Source organism: Hordeum vulgare, chromosome 6H (assembly GCF_904849725.1).
Source record: "Hordeum vulgare subsp. vulgare chromosome 6H, MorexV3_pseudomolecules_assembly, whole genome shotgun sequence".
NCBI lineage: Eukaryota > Viridiplantae > Streptophyta > Magnoliopsida > Poales > Poaceae > Hordeum > Hordeum vulgare.
In genome coordinates this window covers 14,166,867-14,186,057 of record NC_058523.1, presented here as the reverse complement: position 1 = coordinate 14,186,057, position 19,191 = coordinate 14,166,867, and the positions used below count along the sequence as shown (strand labels likewise).

The window sequence follows — 19,191 nt, the reverse complement described above, 5'->3', positions numbered from 1 at the left end:
ACTGAGTCCAATTCTTATTCAAGCGTAGAGTTCTTCCAAGTTGTGTCATTTCTAGAAAATTAAAATAAACAGAACATAGATGAAACCTGAAGAACACGTAGCTGAGCGATCTGACGCTCCCCTCTACTGCCCCCCGCGCGGGCGGCCGAGGTGCTCCAACCCTAGCCGCCGGTCTCTCCCCATCCCACCCCTCCCCTCCGCTGCCGCTGGAGGAAACCGCTGGGCTAAGCCCGAGCGGATGACGGCGGTGGCGGAGGAGCCTCTCCTTCTCGCGCGCATGGGTGGCGCGGGGCATCCAGGCGCGCGGATGTGCATCCCCAGATCCGAGTGGCTCGCTCCCGGCGGCGAGCGGCGGTAGATGCAGCTGCTGCATCGGGCTGTGGCGCTGCGTCTCCTCAGATCAGCGACGGCATGGAGGGACTTGGTTGGCTGGTCAGCTGCACGCGTAGTTGGCCCTTTGGTCAGATCTGATCTGGCCTGAATGGCTAGCTTGCTCTGCGGTGGCGGAGATCGGTGGTCGCATGTGCGCATGATGTGAGACGGAGATTCGTCGAGCGGATCCGGGAGAAATCCTTGTTCTTGGCTTGTTGCTAAGTCCGGCGATGGCGGCACACTTCTATGTCGTCACCTTCTTGGGGGCATCGCCGTGGAGAAGCTCAAGACCTCTATCCGCTACCTGCGGGGGAAACCCTAGATCAGTAGATCGGATGACGGCGGCGCGCAGGTGTCGTTTTCCTCTTGGGGACGTCATTCTTGGAGGTGTACACGGGCTTGAGGGACCAGTGGACGGCTTTTTTGGTGGAGCGGTGCTTCATTTTACTCATTGATGGTGGTGGATCTCGGCAGCGTGGCGCAGCGGAGACTCGGTGTCTGATGCGTGGAGATGGACTCGTGCAGGAGGTGGAAGCTCTCTGGCGTCATGGTGGCGTCGATGGCAGAGAGGTCTAGCACTAGTAGAAAAAGGGCCTTTTGTCCCGGTCCATAAGGGCCTTATGTCCCAGTTTCGGAACCGGGACAAAAAGGCCGTTACTAATGCCCTTTGCCTTTAGTCTCGGTTCTTACACGAACCGGGACAGGTGGGCCTCCACGTGGCCGCTGCGGAAAGGCCAGGCAGGGGGGCCTTTTGTCCCGGTTGATGACACCAACCAGGAGCAAAAGGCATCCACGTGTCAGCACCTGACTGGAGCTGAGGTTTTTTTTAAGGGGCTGGTTTAGGGGTTAATTTAGGTTGTTATTAGCTAGCTAATAGAGAAAAGTGTCCTCTCTTATATATCTCCGTGCTTGGTCATCCGTCCTGCTTTGTCGAACATATTTACAAAATGTAGACACGAGTTACATGCACATATATGCATCTTTTTTACACCATATCATTTCATATCATTTTCGTCGAATGGCAATAGTATTCTAATCGATCATCTAACAACTCATCATCAACTTAATCATATACCAAGTTATCATATGATACACATAAAATAAAACAGAGAAACATCATAATATATATATAGTCATCATATGCATCATGCATCCTAATTAATCGATCATGTCAAGTAATAAGATAAACTAGAATAATTTGTCTCTCATAAGATCTAGTCCTCGCTCTTAGATATAATGTCATAAAACAGAATAAGACCTATGGCTCCGTGATGAATCACAGAGATCCAACTGTCTCCAGCTTGTGGCTTGCGAACCTTCTTTATTTCTCTCCATGCTTCAAATTGGAGTCTTTTGTATCTACATTTGAAGTTAATCAAGTATGGAGCATAGAACTCAGCCCTCAGCGAGCTTCTAATTCTCATTTGACCTTCTGGGTCCATTAACGGAGGCACTACATCATGTGCCAGTTGTTGTTGAAGAACATAATGATAACCTAGTTAGCAATGTAATCAATACCATTTATGCAATAGTGTAGCGTACTTAATTAGGAAACTCTTACCAAGACATTTCGGCGAATGTCATCTGGACTCAACCTATGCACTAGTGGCATGTAAAATGAATAATTTTGGCCAATTCCAAAATGATAAGGGAAGGTATTCCTAGAAGCCAGAACACCAGCAACAAGAAAGTGGAGAAGATCATCCTTCTCCTCCCAAGTTAGATGTGATCCATACGTGTAGTTTGTCGTGTCAATTAATTTTCGTAATTCAGTCGAAGCAACGAAATAAGATGTAAATTATAATTTAACAAATTTAGTATATAGATGAACACCAACTATTTCTAAATATAAATGCAAATTACTTCACATGGAGGTAAAACAGGAAGCATATCATCGACAACCACCTAAATTTTGTAATAATTTATTGTTTCAAAAATACTTAGAAATTTTGTAATTGTCCACAAGATGTGGGCATTATATAAACCATTCAAAACGACCACATGTGCTACGATCATTCAAAGAACAATTTGGGTTATTGTTGTTGTTTGTACAACATGTAACATGATATAATTATAACTATGGCCCAATAACTAGGAACCTGCAACGTGTGGCCAAAGTTTTAATAGACGATGAACACCACATGACATGTAAATCGCGAGAGGAAAACAGGTTGACTACACCAACTATTTATAAATATAAATGCAAATTACTTGACAAATATGGTTGAGAAACTCACATGGAGGTAAAACAGGAAGTATATCATCAACAACCACCCAAATGTCGATGTTGTCTGGCATATTATCTTCAGGACGAAGATCGAAGGTGATTTCCATTCCCTTCTGAAATCCATATGCCTTGCAAAGATCTTCCCACTTTGAGCACCCAAATTCTGTTTGAAAAACTGAATTAAATACTTGGATAACAAATGTGTGACCATGTATAGTCCTCAGCTTAGCGTTCCTCGTCTCAATTCTCTCGTGATCTTCGAAACCGAGCCTCTCCAACACATATCTTCTTACATGGCAAGAGAGGTACATATCGCCGTTCTCGACAAGCTTCATGCTGAAGAACTTATCGTCTCACAGGTGAGGCATGTCGCACATACCCCGAGAGTCGCCGCAATATTCACACTCGCAATATCCATCGTCAGACATTTCCTATTTCAATGTGGTAAATGTGTGTAAACAACAATATAATCGTGACACACTATATATATATCGAAAGAATTGAACATCTATATATAATAACTCATCATGCTCGCATCATGCATCATCATATATAACAACAAGTCCTACTAATTAATCATCATCATACATAGTTAAATAAAGTGTGTCACGATTATATATAACAACAAGTCGACGTCGATGCGGGAACTACTTCTATATATAGTTAAATAAAGTAGATTTATTTATTAAATCAACTAGTTCAACTACTAAGCACTTACTATAAATAAATAAAGTTTGTATTTATTTATTTTTATGATAATTCTTTTTGCTTTTAATGTTTTGAACAAAATTCTAATTACTTATTTATTTTCTTTATGATAATTCTTTTTTCTATTAAAGTTTGTAACAAAATTCTATATAATTTTGGTTTCAATAATACTAGAGGTTTATAAAAGCTTTTTAGTTGATCCCTTTATTTTAATTTTTTTCCCAGTTTTTTTGCTTTCTTTTTTGTTTCTAATTACTTATTTATTTTCTTTTACGATAATTCTTTTTGCTATTAAAGTTTGTAACAAAATTCTAATTACTTACTTATTTTCTTTTATGATAATTCTTTTTGCTTTTAATGTTTTGAACAAAATTCTAATTACTTATTTATTTTCTTTTATGATAATTCTTTTTGCTATTAAAGTTTGTAACTAAATTCTATATAATTTTAGTTTCAATAATACTAGAGGTTTATAAAAGATTTTTAGTTGATTCCTTTAGTACCAGTTCTAAGGCTGTTACAAAGTCATTTTATTTGGTACAGGTTTTAAGGCTGGAGCCCCACGAGCACCTTTTAGTACCGGTTTGTGGCATGAACCGGTAAAAGGGTTTTGTAGTTGATTATTTCTGCAGCTGTTTTTTAGTCCCACCTCGCCAAGCAAGAGGCACTCGCAGCGGTTTATAAGCCCTGAGTGTAGAGACGATGAAGGGAGAAGCGCAGTGCTCACCTGCACGTTGGCCTGAAGCTAAGCAACGTGCAGGTGAGCATTGCGCCTCTCTTTTATTTTGACATGGTATCATCATTTCATCCACATAGCATATGCAAGAAAGTTGAGAGGGTTACGGCAAAAACTGGATGCACTTCGTGTACAAAACGGACAATCTGTTTGGAAGTATCACGGTTTCATACGGAAACTCGTCTGTTACAAAGGGATTTCATTTTTTTGAACTTATTTGAACTCCATAGTTTTTTGTGTTCGAAATGCACCATTCAAAGCCACATCATCAATTTACAACCCTTTCTAACTTCATTTGTTATTTTTCATGCATTTACTGATTATTTTGAGCTATAAGACCATGAAATTGAAAAGCATTTGAAATGAACTCTGAAAAGGTTCCAAGTTGGCATGGTATCATCATTTCACCCACATAGCATGTGCGAGAAAGTTGAGAGGGTTACGGCAAAAACTGGATGCACTTCGTGTACAAAACGGACAATCTCTTTCCAAGTATCACGGTTTCATACGAAAACTCGTATGTTACAAAGGGATTTCATTTTTTTGAACTTATTTGAACTCCATAGTTTTTATGTGTTAAAAATGCACCATTCAAAGCCACATTATCAATTTACAACCCTTTCTGACTTCATTTGTTATTTTTCATGTATTTACTGATTATTTTGAGCTATAAGACCATGAAATTGAAAAGCATTTGAAATGAACTCTGAAAAGGTTCCAAGTTGGCATGGTATCATCATTTCACCCACATAGCATGTGTGAGAAAGTTGAGAGGGTTACGGCAAAAACTAGATGCACTTCGTGTACAAAACGGACAATCTCTTTCGAAGTATGAGGGTTTCATACGGAAACTCGTCTGTTACAAAGGGATTTCATTTTTTGAACTTATTTGAACTCCATAGTTTTTTGTGTTCAAAATGCACCACTCAAAGCCACATCAACAATTTACAACCCTTTCTGACATTGTTTGTTATTTTTCATGCATTTACTGATTATTTTGAGTTATAAGACCATAAAATTGAAAAGCATTTGAAATGAACTATGAAAAGTTTCCAAGTTGGCAGTGGTGACAATTTTAACACAACACATGATATCCATTACATCTAGGGCACAACATTACATTTGTTCAAGTTCACAACAGTGCACATATGATAGAATTACATTGAGGACACAACACACTAGCAGAAACATAACACACACACTGCCACTTAATTGGTTTGCTTAGATCAAATAGAAACTAAACTAGCCACAATGATGATGCCAAGAACAAAGAGAAAACCCATTGTTTCCATGAGCTCATTCCTTTTCTGCAAGTTCAATTGCATTTTCTTGTTTTCATTGTTCAGATCCATAACCTTCTTCTCCATCCTACTATCTTTGATCCAACTACGTTCAAGGCCCCCATGGAGCTCCTCAAAAGCTTGCCCCACTAGCTCAGTGGGAGGGGGGTCAATCCAAACAACCCAATCACACTCATCAGGAAGCTGTTAAATCAGAGTTCACATAATTAGGTGAAATTCATAACTTTGCAATAAATAGATGAAAACATAGTACCAAATGATGTTTTGAGGAATTACATCAGAGTGGACAACCCAAAAACCTTCTTCCCGTGCTTGCTCCACCCCAAGAAACACGGCGAGCAGGAATTAGCCCATGCCCCGGGCAACGGTGATTCGAGCGCGCCTCAAGGCCGTAGAAACTTGGATTGGGAATGAAAAAATCGGATTGGAACTGCACAATCCCGCAGCCATCCACCTACGAGCCAGAAAGGCGCATATTACGGCCCATCCCGTGAAACCGTAGATGAGAAATCCCCAAATCCAATGTCAACCGAAAATCCAAATCGACTTACCTCACTGTCTGCGGAGGAGCTTGCACACGACATTATGGACATACACATGGACGTGCCCCAGCGGTGAAAACGGGGACGGGGCGTGAGGGACCGCTAAATCTAGACAAATCTCAGGAAAAATGGAGCTCCGACGTCAAGCTTCGAGAGGAGAAAGCTTAACTAGTGTGGCTCGGGCATTTCATCGAACACCTCATGTGCATAGGAGGTAAGCTAGAGCACCCAAATGCCCTCCCCTCGCCGGCCAGAAAAAAACAGAGTGCTCTGCCGCGGCGATGGGTATATATAGGCAAATTATTTGTCCCGGTTCGTGGCATAAACCGGGGCTAAAGCCCCCCCTTCTAAACCGGTTCAAGGCATGAACCGGTACCAATGGATGTGGGCCAGGAGCGCGGCCCATTGGTCCCGGTTCGTGCCTAGAACCGGGACAAATGGGTCCACACGAACCGGGACCAATGCCCACGAGGCCCCGGCCGGCCCCCTGGGCTCATGAACCGGGACTATTGCCCCCCATGGGTCCCGGTTCGTGAAGAACCGGGACTAATGGGCTGGCCAGGCCCGAACCAAAGCCCTATTTTCTACTAGTGTAGCAAGTCGGTGTGTTAGTTTCTTCTCTGAAGACGGATTGGTGGAAGATGGCGGCGACGACACATGAGAGTGCGTCGGACCGGTTTGTACCATAAACCCAGTATGTTGCTCGGTTGGGGCCTCCCCTTTAGGTGTTAGGCTTTGGTGCGATGTCTGTTTGGTATTAGGCTCAGACTATCGGCACCCCTTCATCAAGTGGTTAGGAGTAGCGATAGTTGTTGCTAAGATGGTTGCTTCGGACAAACTGATGTACTACTTGTAAGGTCTTTGTGAAAAAATAATAAAATGGCTGCATGCATTGTCCAGATGCAGAGGCCGGGGGTAATCCTCCTTTTCAAAAAAAATAGATGAAACCTGAAGTTCAGTTCATGCACAGTTAGACTAGACAACAACACACCTACGAGTCATCTTTTTTTTTAGAAAAGGAGGATGACCCCCGGCCTCTGCATCTGCAAGATGCATGCAGCCACTTCATTATTTATTCACAAAGATCTTACAAAGCAATACATCAATATGTCTGAAGCCATCCTCTTGGCAACATCTGTCGCTACTCCTATCAAATGATGAAGGGGTGTAAAAAGTGTGAGCCACATACCCAGACCTCTCACCTAGCCTAACATCTAAAGCTGGAGGCCCCGACCGAGCCACATACCGGGTCAGGGGCACAAACCGGTCCAACGCACCCTCATAGGTCGTCGCCGCCGCTTTTCATTAATCCATCTTCAGAACAGTTACTGGCGCATCGACCTCGCAAGGCCTGCCGTCGATGCCCCCACGGCGCCAGACAGCGCCTCCTCCCTACGCGCGCTCATCATCACGCATCCGTCGTCGAGACTTTGTTGCGCCTCGCCGGCGAGACTCCACGACGTCGATGTGTCACAGGGAACGCCGCTCCATCATAGATGTCGATCAATGGTCCCTCGAGGCCGTGTGTACCTTCATGAATGACGCCCCCAATAGGAAAACGACACCAAAGCGTCGTCATCATCCGATCTACTGATCTGGATTTACCCCCGGAGGTAGCAGAGAGTGGCCTTGAACTTCTCCTCGGCGATGCCTTTAGGAAGGGAACGACGTAGACAGAGTCGTCATCGTCGGCCTTGGCAGTAGCCGAAATCAAGCTTTCACCCAGGTCTGTTCGAAGAATCCATCTCTCCTGCACGGGCCACCACATCCTGCGACGTCCCCGGAAGCGGGATCCCAAGATCCGCCGCCACCGGCGACGCCACAAGGACCCACCACCTGACCGTCATCCCTGACGAAGGGCATGGCGCCACCACCTTGTTCAGATCCAGCAGCATGCCAACGCCTCCTGCTGCCCCCAATCACATCTGTGAAGGACGACTGTCAACGCGCGCCCACCGCCGCTTAGGGCCGCCGGACGGCGCCCGAGTCCGAGGAGGACCGATCTGGGATTGTGAACCCCAGATTCGCCGATGCCAGACCCCGCAGCGCCGCCGGGATCCCATCGGGCCGCCGCCATGAATCTCCTTAGCCTAGTATCCAAGTACCGAGCTAGCCTAGTATCTCCTTTGTCAGGCAGTGACCAAAGCAGAAGACAAGCAGACAAGTAAATGAATACGCATGCATCAGAAATTGCTACATAAGGACGCGTCTGGAATCGGTGTAAACAAATACAGTATTTTTCTTACGGGTGTAACATACCGGCCAAGAGCGATTTGTGGGCGGAAACGAAAATGACGGATGATGGGCTGTATTTTCCATATAAGAGTATTCAAAGTAAATAACCACACTAACAAAAACAATATCAAGCACAAGATGAATGGGAATGGTGGTGGATCGAGCTCCGCTCCCGGTGTTCCTCTGCCCCGAGGGGAGCGCGCCTGCCTTCGTCCCAGCGGCGGCGACGGGACCAGGTGTCAGGCATGGGCATGGCTAGCGCTGCCAGGGCAGTCCGCATCGGTGGGTCGAGCTTCGGTCTGTTGTCGTGGAGCCAGCGCCCTCAGGAGACGGCGCGCAGAGAGAAACTTGTATGTTCTCTCACCTGATGCATCCCCTTCTCGGTTTCAAGCCACCTCCACAGCTAACCGACGCCGCCGGCTGGTGGATCGGCCAGCTGCAGCACATGAGAAAAGGAGATCTGCGAGTGGCGACAGAGCAAGCCTTTGTGTTCAGTCAACCAATCCATCTGAATACATTCTCAGGGATTCTTTGATTCGTGGGATAGAAAAACACAAGAATTACTGCGATCTTAATCAAGCAATGGATTAACACAAATCATCAACAACATCCATGCAAGAAACCGGAGTAATATTTCAGTTATCATTACAACAATCAGTCCATAGCTGACAAATCACGCACCACAACACAAATCACAGGAGGAGCATCCATGTAAGCAGCATGAGCAGGCAGGGCGCTCATAATGCCCAGGCAGAATGCACTCATTTTGTTTCTCCACCTCGCTCAAGGCTTGCAACATGAATATATCATCTATCAAACCATATGATGGATGCTTACTTTGACGCATGCGTGGATCAATCGAGTGGAGCTGACCAGACCAACCAAATCAAATCAAACCAAACTTGAGGGTGCATCGCCACGCCGGCCATGGCAATGCAGATCCACGCAGTTTGGGCAACCAAGCAAATCAAAACAACATGAAGTAGTGAAAGCAACACAAAAACGATACATTGCAGCAAAGACACCCGCCGCGCGCGTAGGGAGCGCCACAGGATGACAGGATCGACGCTCATGTTCCGTGGAAGGAACTGATTACCTGCGGTGCAGCAGAAACAAATTGTCAGTGGGATGATTTGTTCACTACGCATGCATAGTATCGGAACTGGACTAGTACAAATTAGAATGGTGAAACATGCTGGCTGGCGATCTAAGTTAGTTAGCGATGAAAGGGTAGATAGGCCATATGTATATCACCTTAGCACGGTGCCTCTTGGCTGCTGGGCCTTGTAGTATGACGAGTGCCTATGCACATACAGTGAAGGGTAGTGGTCCGCCTCCACCCCGTCCCACTCCAGGTTATCCCACCAATCCTTCTCGCAGTCTACACTAGGCAGCTTCTGGTTGTTTCTGCTCACGGCGGGTAGGCCCCTGAGGCTCCAACAACCCCTGATCTTGACGGTCTCCAAGTTGGGCGCAGACATCCTGCTCCCACAGATGTGTTGCAGGCTGGGGAGCTCATACAGGTGAATCCGCCTTAGCTTGGGGCATTCCATAATTCTCTGCCGCTTTTGCTTAGGGTCCAAAGCAAAGACCTCCCTTAGATCACCGCAACACACAATCTCCAGGGTATCCAGATGAGGCAAAGTGTCCACAGTCTCGGACAAGGCAAGCACATATATGAGCCTAGGGCAATAGTCCAGGTGCAATAGTACTATGTGTGCAAAGGAAAACATATGTACTGCACTCCAATCACAGATGTAGCATGCTTTTGGGAGTTCAGACGCCCAGAATGTGGCCAACTCATAACAGAAGCTATCACCATCACTTGGTTGGGGAGTATAAAAGACGGTGCGTAGCTCAGGACACCTCTCAACCCGGCACCATTCAAGCCACCTCCAGCATGAACCTTGTGGTTTTGGGCATGTGATGCAAGTGATGGATGAGCTATCATGCACGTGAAGCATGCGCGTTTTGTTGGCTATGAAACAAGGGAGTAAAGAAGCTCCAGCATTAATTCCTTCGATGTTGCTCTGTTTTTGCTTAAGTAGTCCCCTCTTCATCTCCTGCTTTTCTTGTATGTGAACATACGAGTCTTGAGCCCTTGGAGTAGGACTAGCCGGGCAAGCCCACATCCAGCCGGTTGCACCTTCATTATCAGCACCAGCATGTAGGTCGCTCTGAAAGAAGATATCCCCTGCATATGAATAATTATCAGGCTGACACCGACTCTGGATTCCTTGAGCAACTTCACTATGTCCAACAGTAGCACTACTTGTAGGAGATGAATCCATTTCCATATATACGTGACGGTGCTCAATATAACCTTTAACCGGTTCAAGCGACCTAAGGATCCTTGTATCCCTTGTGCCAATGTACCACTTAAAGTCAAAGGACGCATATCGATTGATGCCCTGTTCTGTAGCAGTAGCAGCAAGAATAGATGATGATCCCATAGCTGCAATAGGGTTCCGGAGTTTCTCTTCCCAATTAGCTTGGCCAGGTGATGTAGATCCTATGGTACTGATTTGCAGCACCTCCAAAACCTTTGTCCTTTTGTCTTCTGGTGGCCATAGTATTGCACAAAGCTTCTCACAGCCCAGCAAGATTAGACGTATGAGGTTTCTAGCTTTCACTTTTCTGAGGTCGAGAGTTTTCACTCTTGTGCCCGATAGGTCGAGCTCCTCAAGTCTATCTAGATATCCTTCCAGTAGTATACTCTTCAACTGAGAAAAACCCCGGAAGGAAATGTTAGATATCTCCGCACTATAATATTCATTATTTTTGAAGGTGAATGACTCGAGCAATGGGGACAGCATGCCGGGGACAACTTGTTCCAGTCCACCACAATTCTCAAGGATGATTGTCTTAAGGAAGCTTGCACAAGACAGGTCAGGGAAACTTGCACGAGACACGTTCCAGTAGCGTCCATATGATTTTACGTGGAACTTGATCAGGGAAGGTCCCACGCCACGTAAATCACTTATACTCCAATGATAGAATCGCTTATCGAAGCTAAAAGCCACATACAACTCCCTGAGGTCAGCCATAAAGTTCATCATCTCTTCTGAGAGTAATCGATACCAGTTTGTACACCTCAGGTGCAGCACCCATAGCTTCTCGAAGCATGACATGTCTTCGTTGTGGCCTGGATGCTTATTAGATGGGATATTCATTGTAGATGTTAATCATGTTGCTCATGTAGGATCAAGAAAGCCAAACCGAGTCCTAATAGTATTAGGATTCCTAGTCCTAGTCTATTTTCATAGTCCCTTGTGGACGTGTATAAAAGACACCCTAGGGGTGTTGGTTGTAACACCAGAAAAACGAAAAGCAATACAAAGCAAAGGCTCGACACGGGCCTTTAGCCATCAAATCCATCGATCAGTTTTATTCGTGTCGCTAGTTACGCAAGTTCCGTCAAGTAGCCGGCCGAAGCAAAAATCGCGTAGGCACGCCTGTACAGCTGCATACGCACGTTCAAAAGCCAACAATTGGTATCTAGAGCCTCGACGATCTACAATCTACGATGACGGACAGCGACGCTGAGTCGGTCAAGTCCGGCAGCGGCGGTGCCAAGGCGAACAAGAACGGCGACAAGGTGAAGAAGGGCGTCAAGTCAGCAACCAGTGGTGGAGGAACGAGCGGCGCTAACGTCCAGGCGCATCGCAACATCCCCATCCAGTACCCGATGCTCACCGACGCCAACTACGGCGTGTGGGCGGTGAAGATGAGGATTATTCCTCGATCCCTTCGAGTGTGGGAGGCCATCACGGACGACGACGTCGACGAGGAGCGCGACGAAGGTGCCATGGCCGCCATAGCCCAGTCTGTGCCGGATTCCGTGCTGATGACACTGGCGGAGTTCGAGACGGCAAGAGAGGCGTGGAACGCACTCAAGGAGATGAGGATCGGAGAAGATCGCGTCACCAAGGCTCGGGCACAAGTGCTGAAGCGCCAATTTCACAAGTTGCAGATGGAGGAAACTGAATCGGTGAATGACTACGCCATGCGTCTTACTACTTTGGTGGGAGAGATCCGTGCGCTTGGTGCAAAGCTCGATGAGACCGAGATCGTGGAGAAGTTTTTCAGTTCTGTCACTGATAAATTCACGTACATCATCGGCACGCTCGAGCAGCTTTACGACATCGACGACATGACCATAACGGAGGCGATCGGACGATTGCGGACATGGGAAGAGAATGCTCGTGGCTGTCGGAAAGGCAAAGGAGGAGGTAGTGACCAACTCATGTACTCGCGCACAGACTGGGAGGCCCCAAGTAGCAAAGGAAGGCGTGACGGTGGCGAAGGCTCAAGCAACACGAAGGGCGATGGACAAACCGGAAAAGGCAAAGGAAAAGGCAAACCACAAGGTCGTGGTAAGGCGGGCCAATCTAAAGAGCAGAAACCACGGAACTTGGACTTGTCCGAGGTCAAGTGCTATAACTGCAATAAGATGGGTCACTTTGCGAAGGATTGTCCAAAGCCTAACAAGCGGGAGATCAAGGCAAATTTGGCAAAGCAGGAAGACGAAGGTCCAGGTCTTCTGATGGCTGAAGTTTGTGATCTCGCTGAAACGGTGGTTGTAAAACCAAGCCGGAAGGTGCTGCTTCATGAGGAAAAAGTGACACCAAAGTTATCCGGTGATCAGAACGTGTCGTGGTATCTCGACACGGGTGCCAGTAACCACATGACGGGGTGCAAGGAGAAATTCCTCGAGCTGGAATACGATGTTGAAGGCTCGGTCAAGTTCGGTGATGGTTCAGCTATGGAGATTTGCGGGCAAGGATCTGTCCTCTTTGAGGGTCTCACAGGCGAACATCGCATACTCACCGGAGTGTACTACATCCCACGGCTGCGCAACAACATCATCTCTATTGGGAAGCTTGACGAGAATGGATGCAAGGTGAATATAGAGAGCGGAGTGATGACGATCTTCGACAACCTCCGAAACGTGCTAGCTCGTGTTAATCGCACACGGAATAGGCTCTATATCCTCAACCTTCATCAATCTCAACCGGAGTGTTGGCTTGCCAAGAGTGATGATGATTAGTGGTTATGGCATGCTAGATTTGGACACGTTAACTTCTACGCCTTGAAGAAGATGTCAAAGATGCAGATGGTATCCGGGATGCCAGTTATCGACCATGTTGATCGAGTATGTGACGGGTGCTTGGTTGGAAAACAGCACCGTAGGCCATTCCCTGCTCAGTCTACCTATCGTGCAAGTGATGCACTCGAGCTGCTCCATGGTGATCTATGTGGCCCTATCACCCCGGCAACTCACGCTGGAAAGAAGTATTTCTTCCTTGTGGTAGACGACTACTCGAGATATATGTGGGTCATTCTCCTACGATCTAAAGATGAGGCGTTTGAAGTGTTCAAGAAATTGAAGGCTGCAACAGAGATGGAACACAAGCTGAAGGTTCGCGCTCTACGGACAGATCGCGGCGGAGAGTTTACGTCGAATGAGTTCAACGACTACTGCGAGAAGATTGGCATAAAGAGGTTCCTCACGGCACCTTACACGCCACAGCAGAATGGGGTCGTTGAAAGGCGCAATCGAACCGTTGTTGACATGGCAAGGAGTTTACTCAAGAGCAAGAACCTGCCAGGGACTTTTTGGGGAGAAGCTGTCTCGACGGCGGTCTATCTTCGCAACCGGGCTCCAACGAAGGCGGTGATCGGCAAGACTCCGTATGAAGCAATTTACGGACGTAAGCCGAATGTGTCTCATCTACGGACATTCGGGTGCGTGGCACATGTGAAGACGGCGGAGCCGCACCTCTCAAAGCTTGCCGATCGTAGCACCAAGATGGTGTTCATCGGATACGAGAGCAGTTCTGGCACCAAGGCATACCGTTTCTACGATCCACAAACCAAGCGTCTACGGATTTCACGCGACGTCGTGTTTGAAGAAAACCAAGCGTGGAATTGGAGCGCCGCAGCCGACGATGCTCCAAACAGTAACATATTTGCAGTTGAATTTCCAACTGATGATGATGCAGGGGAGGATGTCCAGGTGATTGGCAAGACACCCAACCAAGGTGACCACAATGGTAGTGATCATCATGGTGCCGACACCGACGATGACGCGCATAGGTCGCAAGGAGATAGCGACAACGCCGCGCACGACACAGGCGGAGATCTCGACGACAACATCGACAACGAGGCGCATAGTGACGACGACAATCAAGATGATGGTCACGGTCACGACGACTACGCCGACGACACGGATGTCGATGACACACCAAGGTCTCAGCCGTCTTCCTCAAGTGCATCAACACCGACACAATTTGTGTCGCCTCCTTCGCAAGCCACAACGGACTCCTCAGGGCCTCGTCGCTACAAGACCCTCAAGAAAGTCTACAAGCACACAAAGCCAGTTACGCTCGAGTACTCCGGACTATGTCTGTTCGGAGTTGAGGAGCCGGCGAACTTCGTAGAGGCGAGAAAAAGTCCTAGCTGGACGCACGCCATGGATGAGGAGATGAAGGCAATTGAGAGCAATGGCACGTGGACTTTGGTAACTCGACCTCCAAACCAAAAGACGATAGGTTTGAAGTGGGTTTACAAGTTAAAGAAGGGCACGGAGGGTGCCATTGTGAAGTACAAGGCAAGACTCGTTGCAAAGGGCTACGTTCAACGTCAAGGAGTTGACTATGATGAGGTGTTTGCACCGGTTGCTCGAATCGAGACGGTGAGAGTGCTCCTAGCTTTGGCAGCACAAGAGGATTGGAAGGTTCATCATATGGATGTTAAATCCGCTTTCCTCAACGGCGATCTCACAGAAGAAGTGTACGTGGAACAACCCCTCGGCTACGAGAAGAAAGGCGAAGAAGGGAAAGTTTACAAGCTCAAGAAGGCACTTTACGGGTTGAAGCAAGCGCCAAGAGCTTGGAACTCAAAGTTAGACCGAAGTCTGGTCTCGCTCGGGTTCAAGAGATGTCCCCTCGAGCACACAGTCTATACAAAGAACTCCAAAGGCTCAAACCTGCTAGTTGGAGTTTATGTCGACGATCTGATTATCACCGGAGATAGCGTACAAGAAATTGAACGTTTCAAGGCGCAAATGAAGAACAAGTTTAGCATGAGTGATCTGGGATTACTCAGCTATTACTTGGGCATCGAAGTGAAGCAAAGCTCCGGAGAGATTTTCCTATGTCAATCGGCTTATGCGATCAAGTTATTGGAAAAGTGTGGCATGTCAGATTGCTACGCGACACAAGTTCCAATGGACCAACGTCACAAGTTGAGCAAGCGTAGCTCAAATCCGCCGGTGGACACCACAATGTATCGAAGCGTTGTGGGCAGCCTAAGATATTTGGTGCATACCCGACCTGACTTGGCTTATTCAGTCGGGATCGTGAGTCGTTTCATGGAGAATCCGACAACCGAGCACATGAGCGCAGTCAATCAAATCTTGCGCTATGTGAAAGGCACCATTAATCTTGGTTGCACGTACAGAAAGGGAAAGGAAGGATTGATCCTTCGTGGATATTCAGATAGCGACATGGCAGGTGATGTTGATGACCGAAAGAGCACAACGGGCATGGTTTTCTACCTTGGCCCGAATCCGATTAGCTGGAATTCTCAGAAGCAAAAGGTGGTGGCACTGTCTTCATGCGAGGCAGAATACATAGCGGCAAGCACGGCGGCTTGTCAAGCAGTGTGGCTAAGAAGACTCCTAGCTATTCTTGCAAAGCGGGAGGTGCAGAAGGTGTCACTGAAGATCGATAACCAAGCTGCAATCTCGCTGTGCAAAAATCCGGTTCATCACGAAAGGAGCAAGCACATAGATACCCGGTTCCACCATATCCGGGAGTGCATTGAAGAAGGGTTGATCGAGGTTCAACATGTGAACACGAAAGACCAACTTGCCGATATTTTCACCAAGTCCCTCGGTCGACAGAAGTTCATCGAGATGAGGAGGAAAGTCGGAGTGCAAGAAGTGAAGTCAAGCAACAAGATTAAGGAGGTGAATGTAGATGTTAATCATGTTGCTCATGTAGGATTAGGAAAGAAAGCCAAACCGAGTCCTAGTAGTATTAGGATTCCTAGTCCTAGTCTATTTCCATAGTCCCTTGTGGACGTGTATAAAAGACACCCTAGGGGTGTTGGTTGTAACACCAGAAAAACGAAAAGCAATACAAAGCAAAGGCTCGACACGGGCCTTTAGCCATCAAATCCATCGATCAGTTTTATTCGTGTCGCTAGTTACGCAAGTTCCGTCAAGTAGCCGGCCGAAGCAAGAATCGCGTAGGCACGCCTATACAGCTGCATACGCACGTTCAAAAGCCAACATTCATGCATGTGACTAGCTGGAGGAATCTTAGCTGCCTGCAACAACGGAAGGGAGGCGATTCAAAACTGAAGCTACAATAAGAGAGACATAACACGCGCAACTTGCTGCTGTGGGAATGTTGGAATATGCCATCTGGTAATGTCATCATATGGTCCCGGGTGTTAGCATCTAGTATGATGAAGCAGGATGTCGCCTCAGAAAGCACCATGCCGATCTCATCAGGTAGCATCAGGCCCTTCTTGTGTTCCACCAAAACAAAGCGGCCAGGAAGCCTGGACTGCAGTTGGCGATGAACGTAAGGAATGCAATCATCCATGGGGCGAGGAAGCCAATCCATACACATATTTCTCTGTATGGCATCGGCAACTCCCCATGTCGACGTATTGCCTTGCCCTTGTATAATCCCATCACATACCAAGTAGTTCGAAACATGTTTATCCCAGTCCATGTTCAAGCAATTAAACCAACGGACTGATCCCAGTGCATAGGCATACTGGAAGCACTTCTCAACTATCAAATGGTTCATGTAAGGCTCTGGAACACCCATATAAGCAACAACCTCCTTGGCCTCTTCCAATAATGCTTCATCACGGCTGCAATCATCATCAGAATAATTGACAACAACATCAGTATGCAGCTCCATCTTTTCCAGTTCCAAAAGATCTGTGAATTTAGATCGAAACCTTCCATGCCAGGTCCACAACACCTTATTACCCAAAACTGATATTACTGGGACACCACAACACTCGTACAGATCAATGTATTTGTTGCTCCCGTTATGAAATATCACCACAAACCTACTGTTAACGAGCCTTCTGAAGATCTCTGCTCTGATATCTGCTATCACACCTCGAGAGCCCTCGTCTATCCCACTAAAATCATCCTCTTCGTCGCACCAATCAAAGATGGCCATGACCGACAGCGGAAGCTCCAGCTCCTGCGCAACTGCCTTTTGCAGGGCCCTCATGCTTTTCCACAACGAGCAATCCACATGAATAACCCTGTCAAACTTTGATTTTGATGATTTCAGATGTTGTGCTACTGCCTTGAGTGACGCTGATGCCCCAAATCCATGCCAACCCCTCACGAAGATCACATTTCCTTTGCTTGTATCCTCCAAAACGCCAATTATCTCTCCTGCTGCAGCGTCGATATTTTTTGCTTGGATCTTGATCTCCTGCAATGTTCAACAAAAACAATATCAAATGAGGTGCTTTCGTTAATTCTTTCATTTAAAAATGAAAAGACTCCTATGGAGGAACACATATAATTAATGAAGATCCTGGTCCGATGAGCTCACTAGCTAAAGGAACCAAGTAAGTTACAAATCTGCAGCATTAAACACTAAAGATTGAAGTGCATGCGTGCTGAACTACATACCTCTGGTTTAGGCATGATGAATCGAATCAATCCTTCAAATGTCAGCACTTATGTCTGGAATCTCTAACCCATATAGAACAGTCTAAAGCAAAATCTCCAGATCCAATTTCCTTCCTTCCAAAAAAACAGCACAGGAGGTCGACACAATCATTTGGAGAAGTTATAACATGTTCTTTGTGCAAGGAAGGTTTAAATTTGGACAGGCAATTAATCAATCTGCAGATGGCAAAGGACTGATGTAGTTACCTTGATTAGTCGCTGCACTAGCACAAGTCTTGACCTTGATCTACACAAGCAAACTTAAAATTCCACTCCCTCGCGTAGCAAGGAATGAATATAAGCTTAACTAGCTAGTATGGGGAACGGGCCATGCATAAGCATACACATTAGCTGCTTTCCTTGCGTTTGCTTTGCTTTCCTCTTTGCTTTATCTTTCACAAAAACAAAAGCTATGAATTCTTTGCTTCTACACACCACATCCATCATTAGATTCTTTGCTTGCTGCTTTAAAGATCACAGGGATGTGTATATAAAGGTAAAGACAAATCTGGGTTGTTTGCTTTGTTGTCTCGTCTGTCATCCGGTTACTGTTAACTGACCAACTTATGTACTCCCTCCGTTTCTAAATATGTCTTTTTAGAGTTTTTACTAAAACACTACATACGGATGATATAGACATACAATAGAATATAGATACATTTATTTTGCTTCGTATGAGTTTTCACTAGAAAACTACATACGGATGATATAGACATACATTAGAATATAGATTCATGACGCGGCCGTTATGGCGACTGAGGAGGCAATCGCGGGTGAACTCCGCTTGCTGTCGCCGAGATGCCCGCTGTCGCCGAGATCGTCTGTCCCGCCGGACGGAGTCCCGCCAGACGGAAGGTTGGTCGGGTCGTTGTAGCTGGATTCTGCTGATGATGTTAAGCCTGCGGCGAGGAAGGACGTCTTCGGAAGGCCGACCGTGGAAGCGAAAGGGGGAGGGATCCGTGGTGAGATCGTCGGATCGCCATGCCGCTCTCACGATCTATCTGATGCAGAGGAGGTTCCTTCTCATCGAAGATGGGCAGCGGTTTTTGAAGATTCCGCATCTGCAGTGCGTCTGCAGCGAGTTGGATCCATTCATCTACATCTAGTGTCGCGCTGGGTCACGGTTCGGGATGAGGACAACGACATTTTGGCCGGCAGATTTTTGTAGGATGGTGAAGATCCGAAGGTCGGGGATTGCATGGACATTGATGGCTTTCTTTTGATCGTGGGTGATCTGCGGGAAGAATTTCCAATACATCGAGATATAGCAAAGGTTTCTTTTGATCTTACTACTGATCCACCTCGTTTTGGCGGTAGATTTTGGGCTCTTGCAGATCGGGACGATGTTG

The 19,191-nt window shown here is 46.7% G+C and overlaps 1 protein-coding gene across 1 annotated transcript; it reads right to left on the bottom strand.

The window, feature by feature from the left end:
• Positions 1 to 9,371: 9,371 nt before the first annotated feature.
• LOC123403751 lies at positions 9,372 to 18,180 on the bottom strand. Its single transcript, XM_045097665.1, has 4 exons — positions 18,050 to 18,180; positions 17,804 to 17,917; positions 16,418 to 17,600; positions 9,372 to 11,284 (listed from the first exon to the last, which is right to left on the bottom strand). Exons 2-4 carry the CDS (start codon positions 17,816 to 17,818, stop codon positions 9,372 to 9,374), a joined length of 3,111 nt encoding a protein of 1,036 aa, XP_044953600.1. The 5' UTR covers positions 17,819 to 17,917; positions 18,050 to 18,180.
• Between the last annotated feature and the right edge of the window lie 1,011 nt (positions 18,181 to 19,191).

What these genes read in the sequence shown, in the direction of transcription:
- LOC123403751 (XM_045097665.1), bottom strand. An exon ending in AGTCACATGCATGAATGTTG is followed by an intron (nt 11,285 to 16,417) that starts GCTTTTGAACGT and finishes CAATGAATATCC; the next exon opens with CATCTAATAAGCATCCAGGC.